The 24,541-nt window shown below is 31.4% G+C and overlaps 1 protein-coding gene across 1 annotated transcript; it reads left to right on the forward strand.

Annotated features, from left to right (window-relative positions):
• The first annotated feature begins 5,203 nt into the window (after nucleotides 1-5,203).
• Nucleotides 5,204-20,059, forward strand: LOC139517849 (matrix metalloproteinase-16-like). Its single transcript, XM_071309310.1, has 11 exons — nucleotides 5,204-5,484; nucleotides 6,557-6,680; nucleotides 9,913-10,026; nucleotides 10,880-10,980; nucleotides 11,275-11,479; nucleotides 12,228-12,386; nucleotides 13,070-13,354; nucleotides 13,781-13,917; nucleotides 14,152-14,290; nucleotides 14,729-14,901; nucleotides 17,616-20,059. Exons 1-11 carry the CDS (start codon nucleotides 5,386-5,388, stop codon nucleotides 17,880-17,882), a joined length of 1,803 nt encoding a protein of 600 aa, XP_071165411.1. The 5' UTR covers nucleotides 5,204-5,385; the 3' UTR covers nucleotides 17,883-20,059.
• The last annotated feature ends 4,482 nt before the right edge of the window (nucleotides 20,060-24,541 follow it).

Here is a 24,541-nt window from a genome sequence, read left to right on the forward strand (position 1 = left end):
TTATAAACATCATTAAATTTCGATTTTTATCAATAAAACATCGCCGCCCAGATAATTAAATCAAATTCAGTTATACTACTAAGAAGAACGATCAAGTTCAAAAATAAATACAACCGAAAGGAGCCACATAACTGGCCAGCTTTATATGGATAATGGTTTGTGACAATTTTGGTCAATGCCATAGAAACATAACATCAAGATGCACTACGCCCTATTTGTTCGCTTAAATTTATGCTAAATCATTTATGAATCTCGTATGTTGCGCCTTTTTTTAGGGTAGTTGTCTTATTGACAATAATACCAGAGTCACTGATGGGTCTTGTGTAGACGAAACGCGCGTCTGGCGTAGGCCTACTCAATTATAATCCTGGTACCTTTGATAAATATTTTTAATACAAATCAATTTTCAATGTATTATGAAAAGTCTGACATCTTAAAATTGTCCATTATAACCAAAGCTTTTTTTCAAAAACATATTATTTATATCTTCAAAGTTTAAAAAGATAACTAAACTAGTAAAATGGAAATCAATATTAGAATCTATAAAACATTGAGAAAGTATATACTGACAAACAAAGAAAGCAACATAGTAATAGAGAAAACTGAGCATAGGAGAATACAAGATCGGGATAATATCAAACTGACACAAGACCAATACAGGAGGAATATGAAATAAAACGACATCCATTACAGGGAAATATCAAATGATACGAGACTCAACTGACACGATATCAATATGGGAGGGTATAACACAAACGTGTTCCACACCAGTGATACTGATAAAAAAATGATACACGACTTACACGCGTTTATTATCAAATTATACGTTCTTTACAGGTCGAATATCAAATGATACTTTCCATTCAGAACATTAATTGATATACGGGATCCATATTCGCCTCACTCGATATAAATGTTATTGACCAGATAAATTCCCGTATTAGGACGCTGTAGATCTCTATACGGAAGGGTAGAAATATCAAATAATATGAGATCTAATGACTTTGCGAGAGAAATTTGATATCAAAAAGGTGAAGATAAAATAAAAAAGATGTATTATTGAGTATACCAAAACTAAGAATACTAAATAAATCACACAAACATCACTAAATCATAAATCATCAAATAGTACTTTCTTGTTAATTTGGCCTGTTGATACTATTTGAAATGCTTTTTTTTTATATATATTTAATGTAAACGTTATGTTGTTGCAGAGCCCGCCAGTTTAGAAACCATTCGTTTAAACTAATTGTTCCGGCTTTGAATAAACTTAGATTTATAGGTTGTCAATTTAAAACAATAGTAAAATCTTTAAATATTGTTTTATCGGTTCCACCATTGATTTATTTTTTTTTGAAAAAATAAAGCATGACTTAATATATATTGCTATACATATATACATATTTATACTGCAACTAGTTGTGTTTATTTTCTAAACATAGTCATATTTTGTGCAATGTCAATTTCATCATGGAACACTTTTTCCTTAGTCAAGGGTTCATTAAGGGATGAAAATAAGTTTGAACATTGTGTAATAATTCAAATGGCTATGAATTTATTTATTTAAGTTGCAGTATAAAAACAATATTCAAAATAGCATTCAGTTTCTGCGAGTACGCTTGTAATCGGTATTTTGCGTCTATTGTTTTTACAAGAATACTAAACCATTTTAAGAAAACTTCAAGAGCTATTGATACAAGCAATGTTGAACTATCGTACATATAACCCGTTTGGTAAATGATAATCATTGCAAAGATACCTTGATGTATTTACTAGCAGCTGTAAACTGATATTATTTATCAAAATATATAATGTTTTTGTCGCACCTGGTAAAATTTAACAAAAAACTATGCTCCACCTGAAAGCTGAAGTGGCCAAGATGATGGACTTTTACTAGTTGACATGTCACGATATTCTCTCATAATTTTGAAAGGTGGCCCCAAAAGCTTGATTTGGATAATATTATTTTACAAATTGATTATACATTTCTTTCGTTTATCTGTTTATTTATTTGTTCATTCATTCGTAATTTTGTAACATTACTGTTGGCTGTAAACTTTACGGTGCCTTTTGTGATATATATTTAGTGTCAACATACCTTCTGTTAATTTATTAGTTTGCTTTCTCCCCTAGGATTTGAAGGACATTGGAACACAATTTTCACCTAGTTCATTTGTCCTCTCGTCTGACTTACAGTTCCTGATTTGCCCTTCAGTGACTTTCGTCTTTGGACTGTCTTTTGACTTACAGTTCCTGATTTGCCCTTCAGTGACTTTTGTCGTTGGAATGTTGTTAGACTTATTATAGTTCCTGATTTGCCCTTCAGTGACTTTACTTTCGTCTTTGGGCTGTCTTTTGACTTATAATTCCTGATTTGCCCTTCAGTGACTTTCGTCTTTGGGCTGTCTTTTGACTTATAATTCCTGATTTGCCCTTCAGTAACATTCGTCTTTGGACTGTCTTTTGACTTATAGTTCCTGATTTGCCCTTCAGTGACTTTCGTCTTTGGGCTGTCTTTTGACTACAGTTCCTGATTTGCCCTTCAGTGACTTATAATTCCTGATTTGCCCTTCAGTGACTTATAATTCCTGATTTGCCCTTCAGTGACTTTTGTCGTTGGGCAGTGTTTTGACTTATAGCTCCTGATTTGCGTTTCAGTAACTTTTGTCGTTGGACAGTGTTTTTACTTATAGTTCCTGAGTTGCGTTTCAGTAACTTTTGTCTTTGAACTTTGTTTTGCAGTTTCTGTTTTTCCTTCAGTAACTTTTTTCTTTGACCTGTCTTTTGACTCACGATTTCTGATTTGTCCTTCAGTAACATTTGTCTTTAGGCTGTATATTGGCTAACAGTTTCTGATTTTGTCCTTCAGTAGCATTTGTCTTTGGACTGTCTGTTGCATAAACTTGCAATGTTTGCCAAATTCAGCAAGTCTTTTAAAAGCGTGTCCCTTATTTAATATCCACATTACGGATGCGCTTTAAATGTATGTATTTTTTTTATGTTACCCTTATACTGAGTGGATAGTTATCAATTAAAGATTGTAAAAAAATACAAACAAGATTTCAATACTTATCCTGTTTTACTCTAATGTGCCTCTTTCGTTTATATGATATTTTATCTTTAATTATCAACAAATGTTTATCCAAAAAGTAAAAAAAATAATATGTATTAAAAATTCTTCTTTCAAAGAACAAAGTAGATTATGCTTAAAATCTTTTAACCAACATGTTTTTAAGTTCAAATCTATCTGCACTTATTTCAAAATCGTTTTCAATACTACAAAGTGATGTATTGAATTTAATGGTAAATTAAATGTTTTCACATATTTCATGAATCAACGGTGTTATGATGCAAATAATGCGGAAAATCGAATGAAGAGTTCATTGGGTTCAATATTTGTGTAATACTTACTCTATGATCTGTTACTAACCCTAGCATACTCTTTTTTAACAAATATTTTTAATCTGTGGTTGAATTTTTCGTCAAATGGTGCTTTATCGCATATGAGTAAATGTTTAACCTACACAGAACCGGAACTTCACAGTTCCTTGGGTTTTACATGAAAGTAAAAAAAACAAACTCATGAGAACTAAGAGTTTGTCGACACTTTTCTGGGTACAATTCGAAACTTGTGATGAGTGCATATATGATTCTGGATACAGCTAATTTGTATTACGAATACTCGTAGATTTGGGGGTTATATGTTTATCAAGAATACAAGAACTCAACAATGAAAATTAAAAGACATGTTCTGGCCAACAGTATACTTCTGCTCAAACTTGTCTCTTGATGTGTTTCGAGATTTTTTTAGTTCTATTTGTCTCGTTGGGTTGTTGTCTCATTAAACAATGATATCACACATTTTTTCATATTAGTATCAGATTTTTTCTTACATTTATTGTTAAGTTTCTTTCAAAACTGCAGATATGAAGGTTTTTTTTTTACCTGTACACACGTGTTGTCTTACCCAGGTGAGATACTCACGTGCGGTTTAATGTTAACTCCTAACCTATATACAGCTTATATAATAGTTAATTTGAAAATGCATGATTCAGCCTTTGAGACGTGGGAATTGTGTCAGTGAGTCAGTCGATTGTCTTTAATATTCTATTGTTTAAATTCTGAAGTCGTAATTAAAAATTCCAAAAATCTACAGAAAAACAACCGAATGTTTATAATTAACAGATGTTGAAATTCAATAATTGACAATATGACAACTAGCTATTAAGGCCAAAGGAAAATACCTGTTCTTATTTCTATGTAAATGAATATGATACCGACCATAAGGGTCATAGGAGTTATCTGGTCCTCCATTGTCCAGCTGAGGGATGGGGAGGGGGGTTACGCTCACTGTGTGGGATATATATATAATAGCATATATTCATTATGTTTACATTTTGATCTGTACCAGCATACTTTATAATAGACAGCCGTATTGTATTCATCAATGAGAAAAATACATACCGTATAGTCGGCTATAAACGATCCTGACATGGAAATAGGAAACAATTCAAATATTCAATATGGCTAAACTATTTTTCTGGCCAACCCCTCTCCTAACCCGAGACAGGTGGCAATATACTACAACAAAAGAATAAACTGAAAAATCAGTTCGAAAGGGCTTAACTCATCATATTGATATAAAGTACCCATTACGTGTACCCATTGGATTTACTGTTAATATGTTCTTATCTAAAACATACATGAAATGTTTGCCACTGGAGTCAAGGCTAAAAGAGCATCAATCGATCCGATCAATTCCAATTAAACCAATTAACATTCATGAATAAAATGTATCATCTCCATCAAAACCACTGTCTAGAATCATGTATGTTGAAGCTTACCAAACTGACAATAAATAATTTATGACTTGTATTATACATTGGATGAAGTTAAGAATCGGTCAGTGATTTTAAATGTTCTGGAGTTAGTGGTCATCGGATGTTAGGTCATTATAATCATGTAACTGCCCATTCTTCTTATCGGATTTCTGGTTATAACAAATCATTGGGTGCAAAAGTTACATAAACAAAACCTACAGACTACCAATTAATGTATAGTATCGATAGAGCAGGGCTACTTCACTCCCTTTAATACTAATATGAACTTTACGGTGATTGATTCCAAACTTCTCTTGTAGGGCAATTACCCGCGCTCTTTTCATCTGTAGAGTTCTAAGACCGCCCATTTGAACTTAGCTGTCAATCATGACGTAACTTGTTTATATATTTATACATTGTTTTTTAACACAAACTTTATTTTAGGAGTAGGAAGCAACTAACATATTACTTATTTTCATATCGATTAAATTATGAATCTACTTTTATAATTTCTCTGTATAAAGACTAATTCGAATAACAAGGAACTAAATTAGTGTTTATCATAATGGATATAGTTAACAGACTGATTTTTAGTCTAACATTAGTGTTACAATTTATTAAATATGAAACCTTGGGAAACTTAGTAATAAATGCAGATGAAACGGTAAGAATTATATAATGTTTTGTCAAATGATATACCATTATTGATTTGACAGTGGGTGTGTGACGTCAGTAGTTAATTTTTTAAGAATAGCAAACATATGTATTACTGTCGCTAAGTAGAGCAACATTCAATTTTCATAATATTTAATTGAATTATCCCACGGTAAATTTCATTTTTTTCTATTAAATGACTGGTAGTCTGTTAATGTAGTTTTTTTTATACTTTGGCTGATTTATTTCCTGAATTCACGATACTTTCTTAATCCTAATTACCTGTCCTGATAAATCATAGATGTATATATAACTTGGGTTTATACATCTATGAATGCACCTATTAGTTGTCTTTATTCCACATTTCAGACCATTGAATTAATTCAGGCTATTTAGAGATGAGTTACCCGTGTTAATGATAGTTTAGAAAAGCGACCTATTTAACTTTTTACCCAAGAGACACATTTAAAACTGCCGACATCAACTTTAAAACCATATAATATACCATTGTCACATGGTGTTTTTCAGTTCTTCAGTTGTAGCGGAAAATTTTGAAAGAAGATCCTGATATTAATCTATGTTCTTATGAACTAACCCGCCGATATTGTGATTGTATTGAAATATGAAGTGGTGTAGTGTTTCACATTACATTTTTAAGAGCACAAAACTCGTATATGTTTTCTGTAGTATTATGACATTATCTCCAATTTATCCATTTAAAGTATATTGTATATCACCCGTATAATAAGAAAACACTATTCATCAAATAACAATCAATTCAAATGAAATGAAATGTTGGGTCTTGAGACAGCAACCCGATTAAAAAATGTTCTAAGTTTTCTCGTTTGAATTGTTTAACATTTGTCATTTCGGGGCCTTTTATAGCTGGCTATGTGGTATGGGCTTTGCTCATTGTTGAAGGCCGTACAGTGACTATGGTTGTTTATTTCTGTTTCATTTGGTCTCTTGTGGAGAGTTGTCTCATTGGCAATCATACAACATCTTCTTTTTTTTTATATAAAATAGTTCAGTACATTATGCTAAATTTTACTTTACAACTTTATTGTATCCTATCTTTGTAGAATTATTTAATGAAATATGGTTATATACCTCCGGAGTCATCAGGTAGTGCTGCATACAGAACCGAGGAGTTCTATAAAGATGCAGTCAAAAACTTTCAGATGATGGCCAATTTACCTGTTACAGGTGAGTTTATAAACATGAATAGCTATGTAATTGGTTGGAAAAAAGGTCTTGAAAAAGGTACGACTAATTTTCCCTGTTACTGATTCCATTTAATGGCATTAGAGGTCACCACTAGCCTTGTAGGTTAAAATAACCAGATCATATTATTAAAACCTGAATGTGACCTAACCCTCGTGTTATTATATCAATTTAAAGGTAGCTATCCTTCTTTGATTGTTACTTCGTCTAGTACATCCAAAGCTAAATTATTATTCATACATTACATCATATATATTAAAAGGATCTAAAGAATTTGAATCAAATATTGATATTCTGATGCATTACATGATTGTGTTTCTGTTTTCTTTTTCTTATTTCATACTTTTCTTAAACACCCAATATCCCGTCTTTTTTTCAAAATATCAATCTAGACAATCTAAAGTCGATATCATGATTCCAGTTGCTCCACAATGTTCTCTGGTAGAACAAAGTATCTAAAGAAACATAAAACGTTAGTAGAAAATAGAAGCTGATGTCAAACTGAGAGTGTAACAATAATAATCACATGCAGTCATAAAGCAATCAATTTATCAAAGCTTATTTCCGGAAGTGCTTCTGGTTCATCATAACAAATTAATGTTTACAGGTACAAAATGATTTATGTGTGGTGCATGTTTCATGGGTACTTTGTGGTCTATATAGATATCAAAGTCCTATAAGTTACTTTATGGCCTAATGACCTGATGAATGATAGACAGGCAATGAAACGTTCTATCTGTATCAGATCATAACTTTAATATGAAGGTAAACCACATGTACACTCTGTCGCAGTGCATTAGATCATTAGCTATAAAAATAACTTAGGTGTTTTCCAAAATATCACATGCATCTTAATCATGCAAAAGTTCTATAAATACTTTTTTCTGTTTCCATGGTAGTTTTCTCTCTTTAGAGTTTATTGTGTGGTGTAACCAAATGCTGTGATCCGACATGTTTTTTTGGATAGCTGGCAATTGGCATCGTCTCAATTTTCTTTGTGTTTCTTCCAGGTTCTTTTACATGTTTAATTTGAGATTTATTATATATATTTTTTTTGAATTTTGTTAAATAAAATGAGTTGAAGCCACATCTTTGAAAGCTTCTGTGTAATTTCGGAAAGTTTTTTTTAAGACTTTTTAGACCTTGGTATGTTTTGTCGATACCTGACTGTCTATAAGTCTGTATATATGTTGTCCTGAATATGTGTCCTTGTGTCTGTATAATTGACGTATTACCACGTCTGTTGGTAATGTGACGTAATATATTTGAACAAACGGAAGTATGCTTTAAACAAGTGTTCATGCTACCACTGTTTAAACCTATTATTCATCCCTTGTTTACGGACAAGTTTTGTCTACATTGACGCCATTCATGTTAAGAAATTTTGTTTCTTAGTGCAAAATATTACACCCAATTAAGACATACAATAGACACTCTTTATAAACGTCTGTGTGGCATCATATCGTTCATCTATTTACAGCTAGACTGGTACCAATAACTTAATTACTTTTCATAAAATTAATCTGCTTAATTATTTTCAGCGTTCAGTATTAACTTCTGAAATAATTATTGTTATGTAATACTCAAAAATAAGTAATTTATAGTAATTTGTATAACGATACTAATAGCAAATTGACGTGTAAATTCGGATTGTAATATATGGGCATCAAACTTAAATTCGATTGAAACTTAAATGAAGGTTTCATCCTAAAATCTGGTCGAAACATCAAATGTGTGTTTCATCCTCAAACCCGTTTAAAACTTTAATATAAGTTGCATCTTCAAACCCGTTTAAACCTTAATGCAGGTTTCAGCCTCAACTCCTTATAAACGTAGGTTTCGAGAAGAGTCCACAACACAAAGTAATCATATCTTCAAATTTAAGTAGTACATACCCTTGAACAAATTCATGTAGACATTAAAAGTCTGGAAACATTTACTTACTGTATGTCTATTTTCGTTGGTATATCGACATATTTGAGTTAATCGTGACTATTTTTAGGATTTCCAAGTAGCTTTTTATTTCTTGGTTGTTGTTGGGTTTTTTTCTCTGTTTTTCTTATGACAATTGACAACAATTTCATTCTTTAATAAATTTTATTTTTAGAATTTTCAAGTACAACGCCAACTGTTTTTTTTCAAATTGATTATTGGACCGATATCTTTTCAGAGTTAATTTCCGATGTAAAAATATCAGATTTAGCGTTGAATGCAGGTGGTATTTGTATTAACATTATTCTATCAATTGGTTAATGTCAGATTATAAATAGTTTTCATTCTTTCACGCAACTCAAGGGACATGGATATACGTTTAAACAGCTAAAATATCTGTGCTAATATGAATAGCATGCCGCCTTAGACATTAACATATCGTAGTTTCCCTGAATCCAACAAAGGTTGCCATATTTTTTTTTACGAACAATTAATGTTCTGTTGTAAAGATTTTACGTCAGTTCAAATTTCCTCTATTGTTTTATAAATCTATAATGGACGCATGTTTACAAGAAAGATCATCATTAATGATTATGACACCTATCACTGAACCGTTTATTTACAAATGTCATATGTGTGTAACCAGAAGTTTTTCAGATACTAGTGCCAGAACAATATACTGTATCATACGACCTGCATCTATCCTACTAGTGCAAATTCCGTCATGTGACTGAATGTAAAATATGTTAGAGCAATGCCCTATCAGAATGTCCAAGTCAGTATGGGGGGACTCAAAGGTGGGGTTGTTAAGTAGGTATACAAAAAGCGACAAGCACAAAAAATCCATTTTTTTCTACAGTCTAGGCCTTAGTCAATGTCCTCTTACGTTTTAGGTTTTTTTAATTAGGTATTTTTGTTCAAAACTTGGAGTAAAAAAAAGTTTGGCTCTCCTTTTCTGCTCGTACACAAGTGTAAAGTAGATAGATCGCATACAATTGTTAAAGTCATGTCCACTAGACAGTGAGTAAATGCGATGGAAAATTAAGTTCCTTAGTATTGATAATTTCCCAAAATGCAACATCGAAATAAATGATTGCATGTCTCTGTATCTGATGAAAAACATGTGGCTTCTGACAAGAAAAATGAATATGAAATATTTCAACCTTCATTTTGTAACAAAGGAAGCCATCCGGTATGTCTGTATGGTAGTCGGTACCACACGTGTCTCTCACCTGTCATTCCTTAATTAATAACATGCAGAGAAATGTATGTTTCATTCCAGGTGTTCTTGACACATCTACAAAGGAGATGATGAAGCGCCCAAGGTGTGGCGTCAAGGACGACATGCAAGGAACGTCTGATAATGCCAAGAGAAAGAAACGATACGCTTTACATGGTAACTACAATAATTACAAATTATGCAATTGAATTATCACATTAAACCAATCATTTTACTGTATCTCATACTGATTATTGTGCCTGTAATACAAGAAATAAGAAAATTTAAGTGTTTTAATTATTCTGAGTTTCAAAAGAAACGCAACCCCTACATGTACTTTCCTATTTATAAAAATTAAAATCAAAGTTCTAAGTATCGAAGACTTCAGAACATATTATATTATATAACAGCAGTTGTTCAATCTTCAACAAATTTATCTATAGTGAAACACAAAGTCTTGATAAGCTACTGGTTGGAGTCGCCTCATACAAACAAAGGAACAAGTCGACGAGAAAAGGATCACACTTGGTTCCCATATGAACATTGTTGTCATAAAAGTTCCAATATCTTGGTGATAACCGTTTCAATGATCTTATTTTTATTAAAATTATACTGTTTTAATGAAAGATTAACAATTCTTGGTCATTAAGATGCTTTGGCTTACATTGACGTGAATGAATATCCAAAACGTTTGAAACTATAGAGTTTTATCAATTAGGCAACTGATACCATGGTAGATGTGTGATAATTGTTTTTTTTATAGAGCATGGGTAAACATGTATCATACGTCACGGTCATCTGACTCTCATCTGTGAAACATTGACAATAACTGGCCCTCAAAAATACTTATGTTTTGCTGACAAATATTCTATTACAGATGTTATGTAGGACTTGATCTTTGCATACCATTGTACTGCATATACATGAACATACTGTTGTTGTTGACATTTATAAGAGTAATACATTAATTACATCTCGAGTGGTAATTGGAAGTAGTCAGATTTTTAAAAATGATGCATTTTATTTACAGGCAGTAAATGGTCAAAGCACTATTTAACATATAAAATTTCCAAATATGGTTCAAAGATAAAGAAAGTGGATGTCGACAAGGAAATTCACAATGCATTTCAAGTGAGTAAAAGGGATCTAAATAATGGGAATTAAAAGCATAAATTCATAAAATTAAGAAATAGGACTACAGTAGGATAAGCACTATAGGGTGCAATCAAAATTATGGGACAAAAGATAAAGAAAGCGAGAAAATATAACGTTATCACTAAAAAACTAAAAAAAATCCCGTAGTAAACAAAAGATTTAGTTGATATCTAAAATAGTGCTTATTTAACTCAAACAGAGGTCCCTAGGAAAACTGAAGGTTTCTGACAATCAAATAAAATATATTTATTTATTTTTTATTTCGCACAGGTTTGGAGCGAAGTTTCACCTTTAACATTTACTAGGAAATACTCCGGACCAGTGGATATTGATATACGATTTGAAAAATATTGGCATGGCGACAATAACCCATTTGATGGTCAAGGTCAAACATTAGCTCATGCTTTCTTCCCACAGTTTGGAGGAGATGCCCATTTTGATGATGATGAACCATGGACTATTAACCTTCCCGACGGTAAAGTGTTCGAAATAAATTTCTTGATCTGTTCATTAGTTCGAATTTATCTTTTAAAGTTTTTCTAGCGCATTATCCCTATTACACCTCATGTAACTAATGTATTATATATATGTTTCATTTTTTGAAAATTAATAATGTTTCCGTTTAAAACGCCAAGAACGGTTTTGCTTTTAATTTCTTTTCTTTATATTTTAACATTCCTTTAAAATTCTCTTCTCTTCTTGATTTTTGTTATTTCTTTTTTCTATGATAATGCGATATCTAAATTACAAGATTTCCATTTCTCTCAGGCATTGCTCTGATTTCTTGTCCGAGTTTTGCTATATTTTACGTCATCATTTGTTTTATCCACTCATCAACTTGTTTTAGATTTTTAAATTACAAATTCTAAGAGTTGCAACGGTTGCCTACTTTCGGTATTCGATTGATCGTGTTGATAAAGAAAAGTGTAGTGTATACACGATGAATGATTTTCTGTTGGCCAAATTTTATTCTGTACTAGTTGGCATCTCAGTAAACAGTCAGATAATGGAGGTCAAGCAAAGAGGCCGATTACCATAAAAGAAATAAAATTGAGAATGGAAATGGGGAATGCAAAGAGACAACAAGCCTACCGAAGGACAGACACTATATTAACTTGAGTTGGTACTGTTTGATATCAACATGAACTACTTAACTGCTATATAATAATAAACCAGACTCTCTTCTTAATAAACATAGCAGTAAATGTAGTTTTAAATTGCAGGTGTGGATTTTTTTCAAGTTGCAACACACGAATTCGGACATTCCTTAGGACTAGCACATTCCAACATTTATAGTGCGTTAATGGCACCATTTTATAAAGGCCACACAAAAGATTTCAAACTTGGAAGGGATGATGTAGCTGCCATACAGGCATTATATGGTAAAATCATTGTTAATTAAAGTCAATGAAACCAAACATATACAATGGTATCAGTTGTCTCTAATCTGGAGAAAAGAGGCGGAAAATTTCAAAAATAGTTGACATTCAAAACTCAGTGAAGATAAACAGAGAATGGCTAAAATTAAGAAAAACGAAAAAGAGACAAACAAGTCCATAAAAAAAACCCCACATACAATAAGATTGAGAAACATGACCCCTATCTATATCTTGGATGAAACGTAGTGGAAATTGAGGATACAATACAATTAAATTTAATTTTTATTCATCAATTTATTCATATACACAGTAAAAAAAGATTTTTAGACAGGACTGTAGAGCGTTGTTGCAGTCATTTTTGATGCATATTATTGAACTGCTTAAGCATAAAATAATGAGTACATTAATATCTGAGAATCGGTAAAACAAAACTTCGCTTTCAACAAAATATTGGTGTGATTTCATATTTTTATTTCTCTTTCATGTTTTGTGTAATGCAAATAATCGCCAACATTTACTAACTGACAGTTTCAACCTGCCTTAAAATAAGCAAAACTAACGAATGAAAGATTGAGTGAGTGAGTGAGAAACTGTCTCAATCTAGTAAACCATTATTGATAGTTATAATCATCAATACGTTAGGTTGTATAATAAGTCATACAATTTTCTAATTTTGTCTTTTATAGGAACGCCAAAGAACACCCCAAAACCAACACCACCAACGACAACTACCACAACAACTACAACGATGAAACCATGGAAACCGACGAAACCATGGAAACCGATGAAACCATGGAAACCAATGAAAGACCAAAACATGATTCCCAAACCATGGACAACAAAACCAACTACTGCAGACAGAATTACTACAACATATAAAAGTCCAGTTGTGCAAATCCCACACATATGTAGACATGCTTATATAGATGCCATAACAAGACTGAAAAATGGCGAAACTTATATCTTTAAAGGTATTTTTTCTAAAACCTTATGAATTTTGAATAGTCAACGGTTTTATTTATATTTGTTATTATCTTTTACAATTATCAACAAATCTGATTTCATTTGATTAAGGTAAATTAATATTTAAGCATTTCTTCATAATTAATTTTATGGCTCATGGTCTCCTTTTGCTATTTGTGTTCCATAATATTATAAAATGTCATAACCTTTTTTTTTTTGATTTTTAGAAACAATCATAATAAATATTGCTTCAGAAGTACATCTTGGGATTTTTTTTCTCATAAATATTGTCATACAAGACTTTGAAAGCAAGTGACTATTGGGCTTAGATATGTGATAATTTTTCAACATGATTTGTAATGTATTCAAGTTTTTAGTGATTTAAGCTAATGCAGTTTGGCATGACAATTATATATTTGAATAATCTGTTGCAGGAAAACATCATTATCGTTTAACCCGTTATGGTATTGAGCAAGGTTTCCCGAGGAGAATATCGTGGGACTTCAAAGGCGTAGAGGGACCAATAGATTCTGCTATTACATGGGACAATGGATATACCTATATTTTTAAGGTAAGAAACAAACTATTGATATAAAAATAAAGATGAATGGTATGTTTGCCAATGACACCGTCAGTCTATAGATTTGACGTTTATTAAAATAGTTAAGGTCTCCGTACAGCACCATTTACCATGACCCATGATGAAGAAATGTAAAACAATTCAAAATGGAAATCAACTGTCATTAGAAATTGTTCTTGTATGCAGTTGTCTATATTCAAAATATCTTTTCTTTTTCGCTTATAGGACGATGTTTATTGGAAGTTCCAGAACACTAAGAGGATATATGGTCCTAAAAAGATATCAGTTGGGTTCAGTGGAGTGCCTGCTGGTATCGATGCTGCTGTGGTCTGGAGCGGTAATGGTAAAACTTATTTCTTTAAAGGTGAGAATCTCCAAGTTGAAAACAACGAATTTTAAAATCTATGTATCACCGATTATTTTGATGGTATTCATGTTGTCGATATATGTGTTATATTTCTAGAATGGTTATGGCAAATTCGTAATAATTAAGGTAACATTTAACTGCAGAGGTTTTAATATATGTATGTAACATATGAAAAATCATAGAAAGGAATAATTCTGTTGTCTTTCATTTATTTCTAAAATATATTTCAGAAAATGGGGATTTATCAAAACGATAGGCATGTATAAATAGTTATATTTATTTTTAGTCAAAAGATACACTACTATTTGGCTCCTTTTAATCTCTTACCGATTTAATTCAGTGTCAATTGGTCAACTCAATTGAGATATTCAGGCAGTATATAGTATAGCAAAGTAATATAATGATATCATGTTATATCAAATATATTTATTTCAGATGGTTATTATTGGAGATATTCTGGGAGAAAGGTGGAGTACGGTTATCCCCGACCAGTGTCGGTATGGAGAGGTTTACCAAGGAAGATAACTGCAGCTTTTAAGTGGGAGAATGGAAGGACCTACTTTTTCAGTGGCGAGAAATATTACAGATATAATGATCATCTTTTTACAGTAAGCATATGTTTTGAATGTCAGATACTATACTTCAAAATGTGTTATACTTAAAAAGATCGGGGAATTTTAATACAAAAACAAGACAACATTCACAAAAGCATCCTTACGGACCTATACAGACCACTATAGATTCATATAAATACATGTATTCATTTTACCCAGTATCAATATTGGCATCGGAGCCTCCTACCTTTAGCTACAGTATAATTAATGTAATGCACTTGACTGTTTCAAAGCACATATCACACTATCTGTTGCTAACAAACATCTCTTCATCTAAATTAGCCCTCCAATGTTTTTACCAAAATATATACTATAAAATAGAATGCAAATGGAAATGACTGTTAATAGAAACACCCGTTAAAGTAACAGCAGATCCCTGCACCGTATCATCAGAATGTGTTCCTTTACTTGAGAGTTGAGTTTTGATAGTAGATGCTGATCTTTGATTGTGTCTGTGCAATTTATTCACGCCTATACCAGATTTGGATTATTAAAAGCCTGGGTGACATATTCTAAAAACATCTGTATTTGGGTTTCAGTCTACTTGACGTATACCTTATGTCTCTTTTTATTCCCATATAACGTATATCTTTGGCGTGATATTTTTATCTACTTATCCAGGTGTAATCATAAATTGTGAACAATATTTCATTGTGAATATAATAACATAAACATAACAAATATGACAGTTGTACATATATCAGGTGTCAGGGTGTCCATTGAAATGTTAAAATATATTATGATACAGCATGTATTGCACATAAAGTATACAAATTCCATATAAATTGGAAAGTGAGATTGTATATAACTTTTTGTTTGTTGGTATTACATGGATATTAATTTTGTCTCATCGACAATCATACATTTTTATAAAGTAAATTAGAAAGAGCCAAAGAACGAATCTCTTTATAATATAAACTTGAAAGTGAAACCATGATCAATCTATCGTTTTATTTGTGTGTGGTTATTAAGAGTCACCTTTACTTAAATGCATAGAAGTTTTGGCTGGGTTCTCTGCATACGTGATTAGATCTCTTATAACCTCACACGTCGGCCGTCTGCACACCACTGATCATTTGACACCAATCTGACAACAGTCGGCATAGAAGCGTAATACTAGTATATGGCTAGCCATAGAACCAGGTTTCAATCCACTTTTTGTTTTGTTTTATTAAAATGACCTGTACAAAGTCAGGAATAAAACAGTTGTTGTCCACAGTTTGTTTCTATGTATGTTGGCGTTTGCTTTTGTTGCACTTCAGTGCCTCTTTTATTCCATTGTTTTCTTCTTATAATTGATGTGTCTTGTTAGTTTAAGTTTGATACCCGGTTTTGTTTTGCATAATATAATTATCACTATTGAACAGCGATGTACTACTGTTGCCTTTATATAGCTGCTCATATTTACGTCATTTAGAAAATTCTACTCAACAACAGTTGTTTTTACCCTTGAATAGATATGGACAGATCTATAGTAGAACTTATCCGGGCAGACGTTTGGACGTCTCATGGAAAGTTCAAGCCAAGAAATTCTATAATTTATTCTGAGTGACAGTTCTATCAAGGATATACTGTATTTATATCAAGGATAAAACGGATCTTTTGGAAAAAGTAAAATCACAAAAATACTGAACTCCGAGAAAAATTCAAAACAAAAAGTCCCTAATTAAAGGGCAAAATCAAAAGCTCAAACACAGCAAACGAATGGATAATAACTGTTATATTCCTGACTTGGTATAGGCATTTTCTTATGTGGAAAACAGTTATAAAACATTATAACAGGTCTAAAGAGAGGTTATAACTTATCCCTTCTGTGAATGAAGTTCTGGTTAATGAATCTGTCTTTATACGTTTTCTGAACATAAGAGAGACATTTCTTGTAACATATAGGTTGATAGTTGTCTCATTGGCAATCATTAAATGACTGTGTTTAAGGACATATTGAAGTTTTGACTATCGATCGACATTTACTCTTCAGATCTTCACATTTTATTATTAATTTATAACTGTGAGGAGAAGTGTGGTTACAATGATGAATGTAAACAACCCACACGTTTACCTGGAGTTATGATTAAGCTATATTATTCACGCTTGGATTAATTATTCAAATTTTTTCTACTTTTCTTTTTCAATCAGTTTAAAATTAAATTGCATTTTTTGTAACAATGATTGTTAAATATGTACATCCTCATAATTTATTTCTTAAACATATACTGAAAGCCCATAATACTACGTACCTGTTCACCTCCAATTACATACACATCGGAAATCAAAATTATACCATTTATGCAGACCAACCTATATGTAATGTGTACATAATAATCTGTATTGTATTACTATTCGTGGGATACCAATGGCTTTTGGTTTTGAAATGTAGGTGGCAAAAGATGAATTTTACTTTTTACTTTGTGAAGAGCAAATGCATGAAACACGAAACAATGTACCCTCGAAGTAGCTATTATTTTTCAAACAACGAAACTTTGATATTGTTGTACGAAAATAAATGAATACAGGGCCTAACAGCAAAACTAAATCATTTTCTATACAAAAAATTTGGACCATACCGTACAACACAGTGATGTAAGTTTAGTATTTGAAATACAATGGAATGGTCAGATAACACCAAATGTACAAGAATAATTATGATTAGACTACACATTTCAAATAGAAACAACTCACAACAGTCGTAATTATACTGTATCTTGTAGGTTGACTCCACATACCCAAGATCAGTTGCTACGTGGTGGTTAGGATGTCCAAATCAAGGTGAAATGACAGACATAAGAAACCCTTACACACAAGATGACCAAGGACAATCAGAGAAAAATGATAAAGATGAACAATGGTTAATTGTGGAAGATGATGGAACCACTTACATGGACGCACAAAATCAAAATAATTCTGCTGCCAAATTTAGTACTTCTTTAACTTTTATAATTAGCTTTTTGATAGTTCTCTGTAATATCCATTTGTGATCTTGAATTGAACATATTTATAAAATATAAACGGGTACTAATTACATTCCATGTTCAACGAACCCAGTCTAAGGTAGATAAATCCAGCATTATTTTATAGCTACAGGTCTGCTGTAAAATATTCCCAAAGTTTCCTCATGTTAATCATTAGATTGTTTGCATTAGATTATTTTTTTATAATATCTCTATGTGGAGTAAGCGTGTTAACAGGCTGGTTGACATTTGCATGTATATTTAAAAGATTTAGAGTATACATACAGAGCATGCATGGCAAATTATGGTCAATCTTCTCCAATATTTGGGTTTCATAAGTTATTTTTATAGTACGTTTCGATGATAAAATATCATAAAGGGAATTTACATTTTAAAAGGCTTATAAAATGAAAGTGATTTACTTCTTTCATTTTAAAAAGGCTTTTGTAATCCGGTGAAATCGGTCTGTCTCTTAATATGATGTGGTTACTTATGGAATGACCTATTTATCGTGTATATAGTAGCTTTTTGTCCTTGTCCAATCTATGCCATGTCAGGTCTAAAGTTACTTCTATCGTCGATCAGTTAGTCAGGATCCCAGACTTAAGTGGAATAAGTTGTTTATATATGTATTTTATTTCATTATAAGACATCAACCGGTTGTAGCATTTTACTTATAAATAGTAGTTGGTTTTGATTTTGTTTGTATATATTGATGAAATTGACTTAATTATTTTGTATATAATGCTTGTTATTTATTCTGAGACTTTTATACAAAATGACAATTCAAAAGTCCTCTTATTTATTCAGATAAACCATCAACCCACAAAATAGGATTACATCTTTTAGAAAATAGCTATATTTTGAATTGTGTAAGGTGTATGAAAGTTAACCTGACAAGTGTCTGATCAAACCAGATATAAGTAATACAGAAATTTTTCTTATTGATGGTTATATAAAGTATATGGAAATTAATGTCCCACGTACCTGAACAATCAGACTTATATCTTTAAACCTTTTTTTTTAGGGTAAAATGTTTCTTGATTTCTAAACCCTTTTTATACCTTAACCTTCATATCCTTCGAATAGTTATCAAAGGTACCAGGCTAAATATTTCGAATATATGGAAAAGAGACATTTTAGGAATAAAAGTCATTGCTTTATGTTGTCAGCAAGGATTCCATTGTTATTACATTTACATGTTATTCTACCATTTGTGATTTGTTTGTATTTCATGATTACATGTGGGATTTTTATAAAATTTATATATTGAGATGTCGTATGCCGATTTATTCATTTGTAAAGACTACATGTGATTTGTTAATGTTTTGATTACATATGTAGTTCGGTTGTATGTTATGATATATGTGGTTTGGTTGTATGCTCTGATATTTGTTATTTGTTAATATGGTTATAATTAGATATATGATATTTTGTTATGATTCGATATGTAATTTAGGTTATTGTAATGATTACAATTAATTCTGATTGTTTGTATGAAAGAGTTTCATGTGTGATTTGTATGTTATGATAACATGTGTGATATGTTTGTATGTTTTGATTACATGTGTGATACATTTGTATGTGTGTTTGTCATGGTTACATGTGTGATATGTGTGTATATTATGATTACATGTGTGATTGGTTGGTATGTTATGATTTCATGTGTGATACATTTGTATGTGTGTTTGTCATGATACCATGTGTGATATGTATGTAAATTATGATTATATGTCTAATTGGTTTGTATGTTATGATCAAATGAATGATATGATTGTATGTTATGATTACATGTGTGATTTCAATTGCATTTAGACATCATCATTACACATGGCTCTTTGTTTTTGATATATGTGATTTATTGATATTTTGAATTTTATTTTCTTATATAATATGACTAGTTTTATACATCATTTTTATATGTATGTTGTAAGACAGACATTAATATGTCTAATAAGTGCTATTGATGTAACGAATGTTCATAGAACATGAAACATTCAGTGTGTTTAAAAATCATTAAATATACAAAAGTTTTAATTTTGTGCCATGAATTTTGTAAAAAATGTGTGAATCAATAGTACAACTGTACAAATACTCCTTGTCCCATATCATACCATTAAATGTTATCACTAAACATGAGTTGTTTTCTCTTTAGTTCGGAAATACTGTGGAAATTCTTGTGAATAAAACTATTTAATAATCTAGATTTAGTATGTTATTAAAGTCTTACCACATACCATATGGTAAGATTTTCAAGATTACAGAACCTTTGCAATGTTTGCACAGATCTTAAAATATGTATTAAATCGTTAAAACGTAATTTATTTATTCATTTTTACACATTTACATATAAAATAACAATGTTGATTACAAAAATTAAAGATCTAAAATAGTGTACTGGCTACTGTTTGATATCTAACAACCCAACAGCCGACACATGAACCCCTGTAAGATATAACGTTAAAGTTAACGGTACAAATTTGATTAAAAGAAATGAGCATTTTTACAATAAGTGTCTCTTCAGTGATGATTGATGTCAAATTATTTGAAACCTCTTAAACTTATAAAAACCTTAGAGTCGATAAAACAAAAAATGACCTCAAGTACAGCCTGACTGGAAAGGAATAAGATTTTTTCATGAGGGATATATATTCCTTGATTTAAAATGATTTACAAGATTGTATAACATCACATTTTAATCAAACAATATCTGTATATTCATGACAGTACAGTAATGGCTTCTGGATTGGTAATACATTTTGTAATTATCAGTCCACGAGTAGGGTTATCGACTAGGTGGCATTAACGGTACAATTTTGATACACCAGATGTGCAATTTGACAATAAATGTCTCCAGTAATTCTCGAGGCTAAGTATTTTTAAAATTGGAATCCTTATAAAAACGTTAAAAAGCTGGTAAAACATATAAAAGACCAAAAGTATATCCATATCTGAACAATGATTTATTAGTGGTTTTTCAAGTGGGATATATATTCCATGATTCAGATTATTGAAAAATAAAGGCAACAGTAGTATACCGCTTTCAAACATCAAAACTCGGTTCAGAGAAAACAAAAACAGGTTACAAATTAAACCGAGGGAAGTACAACTATAAAGGGAAAATAAAGGAACAACAGGAACACTAAAGTGCAAAAAACAACTAAACGTAGAAACGAACTATTTGATAACATCTGCCATATTCTTGACTTGGTACAGGACATTCTTGCCAAATATATCCGTATTTCCATGCCAGTATATATATAGAAGTAACGAGCATAAGAAATATACATGTATACTGCTCAAATGATTTCAATGATTGTATACTAGTGACTGCAAATAATAACCAAACAATAGCTGTATACCCATCATGTAAGTATTGATGTTCTGACTACTAGGTGGGTGATTGCTTCTAGAACTAGCAAATAACCAGTACCAGCTGTGTTGAGTGACTTACGGTTTGGTTTTGTCAGGTGGGTATAGGTATTTTTTTTTAATGTTATCAAAACCATATAAATCATTTTACATTGCATTGTTCTTTCATCAATGGACAGTGAGAATATATCTAATAGGAGTGTGAGGTCCTAGAACATAGAGATTTAATAGATTATAAAAAAATAATGCATTTGAAGTTTACTCATGCACTGTTACAAAAGTAACACACTCGACCCGAGGTCTTGTTCATTATGTCTTTAACCCTGGTAGAGACTATACTCGATATACAGGGAAATGTTTCACGACTGAGATTATGCAATTCAAATTGAACAGAGAAATTAGATGTTTTTTTACGAACTCAATTAATCTGTTTACATTATCAATATTTGATTGTTGATTGTCACTCATTTTATAAAACTTTGCTTTGGTATCAACTCATTTTGTCCAGGTAGGAATCAGTTGTTTTTCCCATTATTTCTATTAACAATGACACCAAATAAAATATCAATCAGTATAATATTATGAACAAGAACATGAACATAAACATGAACATGAACAACGTCAATCGATTAGCAGCTAAAAAATGCCAATTTTCGATACCATGCTTTACTTTCGTTTATTTCATACATTTAATGTATTTAATACTATATTTAGTTGGTGGTTGTCGTTGGTTATTTCTATCTGACATGTTTTGGTTTTGGTGAGGGTTTGTATTGTTTATGTATTATCAGACTGTTAGTTTGAGTTGTTTCTCATTTTTTTTGCATGTATTTCCTGGCTTACTATATATAAGGTTTGGTTTTATATCTCATTGCTGAAAAGCGGTATAATTATAGATTATCGTTGATCATCTCAACGAGATTGATTTTCTCGCTTGAGCTGGTACAGCGAAAGTGAGAAAAGCAATCGAGTTGAGATGACCAATGATAATCTGTTTATCGCTATTTTACCTATGACGACGTTGGCAATTTCATGGCAATTTCGTTAGCAACGCCACGTGGCCTCCTTAGTTTCTAGCGATAATTTTTCCATCTCAAGCGAGAAGCATGATATGAAAATTATCACAAAAAAAGATCAAAAGAAAAATGCACAAAATAGCGATAATCGCCTATAATTGCTGTTGTATTCGTCAGCTAAAAACTGTTTGATAGCTGTATCATTGGACAGCATTCCACTTATCTTTTTCTTTTTTTTTAATTTTTTTTTATCTATGTCCAATAACGAAATAATAGTTATAACACAGAGAAAAGCTCTATAATTACATATTTGTGTTATAAATTATAAACAGGTACAAATAACATTCCATGTTGAACGAACCCAGTCTAAGGGAGATAAATTAAGTATAATTTATAGCTACAAGTCCTGCTGTGAAATATTCCTTAGTTGTTCGTGTTTACTTTAAGATTGTTTTCTTTCTTTTTTATGTATTAATAATGCTATGCACAAGGAGCGTTTGCACAGGTTCGATGATATTTGAACGTATATACATAAGGTTATTGGTTAAGAATAGATATACAGGACAACGAATGATACAATATGGTCAAGGTGCTGTTGCAGTTCAGTGATTCATTTGTTCCGTTATTTTCCTCTTATAGTAGATGTGTTTCCCTCGATTTTGGTTTGTGACTCGGAATTTTCCCTTAAACCCGAAATTCGCTTAATTCAACATCGGTATACTACTGTTGCTTTTATTTTGAAATGATTACATTCAGCTTTTTGTACTTTGTTATTCTCCAGTATTTTATTTCTATATTTCGTTTCGATAATAAAAGATATCATATAGGGAATTTCCAATTTAAAGGGTAATGAAAAGACAATGTTAGTTCATTTGTTTAGATGTCTCTGCATCAAATCATCTGCATGTCAAAGACAACAAGTTTGAATCTCTTTAGAAAGTATGATTGGTCACGGACGATTTACATTATAAAAATAAAGAGATGCATACTTTAGCTATTTCAAATTTACTTGATAAAAAGGTGTCAATGAATATTCTGTTTCTACCAAATTACTTTAATTGTAGTAACAGAACTACCTAAAGGAACAGAAAGTTTTATTTTTTTCTTACTAGAAGCCGATACTCAGCTTCACTTGAGATGTGGTATTGATATAATTGTCTTCTATTTGACTGCTTTGATACTCGTCTCACGTCAACAATTATTACCTTAAATAGTCTTAGTAAAGTCCGTTCAAAGAACAATTAATTATTACAAATTGCGTGGCATCATCTTCACCCGTGGGTCGATTATTGATTCTACCAGGGATCATTTCATAGTGAACGAGACCTTAGGTTAAGTGGTTAACTCTGTTACAGTATATGGGTATATCGATAAAATCTTACAAACTCTCTGAGTTAGATCTCACATTCATATAAGAAATACAATAAAAACCGAAGTGATCAATTGATAGGGTATTAATTATTTTACAGAATAAAAAACTTTATTTGAAAAATATATAAATTAATTTAAAATACATTTTATGTATTGGAAAATTAAATACATTAACTGGATTTTGCTGTGCACTTTTTATCATTCCTCCAGAAGGTGCTTAAATAAACAATGTTGGGAAAGAATTTTGAGAACTTATCAACATGTAGTTATTAAGATGACAGTAGAGGGCCTTGATACCTGACAATAATTGTGTACCCGAGTGGACCATATCGTGTGAAACTCCACTGTTTATCAAGTTTCCATCTTCTACAGGGATTACAGAAAGGGCACAGTAAAATCCAGTTGAGTTTTAAATTTTCTAAAACATAAAATGTTTTGATTTCTTTTTAATCAAGAGCATGTTATTTCTATAGTTCCCTCAGTTTTATTTATGATCCGGATTTTTTTCAGCTGTCAGTGACTAAATCGTTCAGAATTGAACTTTTTCTTAAGTCTAGTGGTCAGTCTAACAATTTGAATTTGTTTGATGTATAAAGGAATTAGGGCACCCTGCTTTCCAAAATTGAGATTAAAGGGAAGTGATTCATGCTTAATTTGTGTCAATCGAAACCTATATACCGTCACTTCAGTGATACTAGAGACCAATTATTTTGAAAATTCTAAATCGAATACAAACGTTAAAGAGGTAATACAACAAAAAAGACCTACAGTAAAGGTAAATCCGAGCTTTGCATGAGGGATGTAAATGATAAATGCAACAGCAGTATATCGGTGTTCATAGTCATAAAATAATTGGAAGAAAACAAATTCGGGTTACAAACTAAAACCGAGGGAATCATATCAACTAAAGAAGGAAATCAAAGTACC

Source organism: Mytilus edulis, chromosome 3 (genome assembly GCF_963676685.1).
Source record: "Mytilus edulis chromosome 3, xbMytEdul2.2, whole genome shotgun sequence".
Taxonomy (NCBI): Eukaryota; Metazoa; Mollusca; class Bivalvia; order Mytilida; family Mytilidae; genus Mytilus; species Mytilus edulis.

Excerpts from the sequence above, each read along its gene's own strand:
- LOC139517849 (XM_071309310.1), top strand. The coding sequence starts at position 5,386 with ATGGATATAGTTAACAGACTGATTTTTAGTCTAACATTAGTGTTACAA. Across the intron at positions 6,681-9,912 it reads GGCCAATTTACCTGTTACAG|GTGTTCTTGACACATCTACA; the intron begins GTGAGTTTATAA and ends GTTTCATTCCAG. Across the intron at positions 13,918-14,151 it reads GATATACCTATATTTTTAAG|GACGATGTTTATTGGAAGTT; the intron begins GTAAGAAACAAA and ends TTTCGCTTATAG.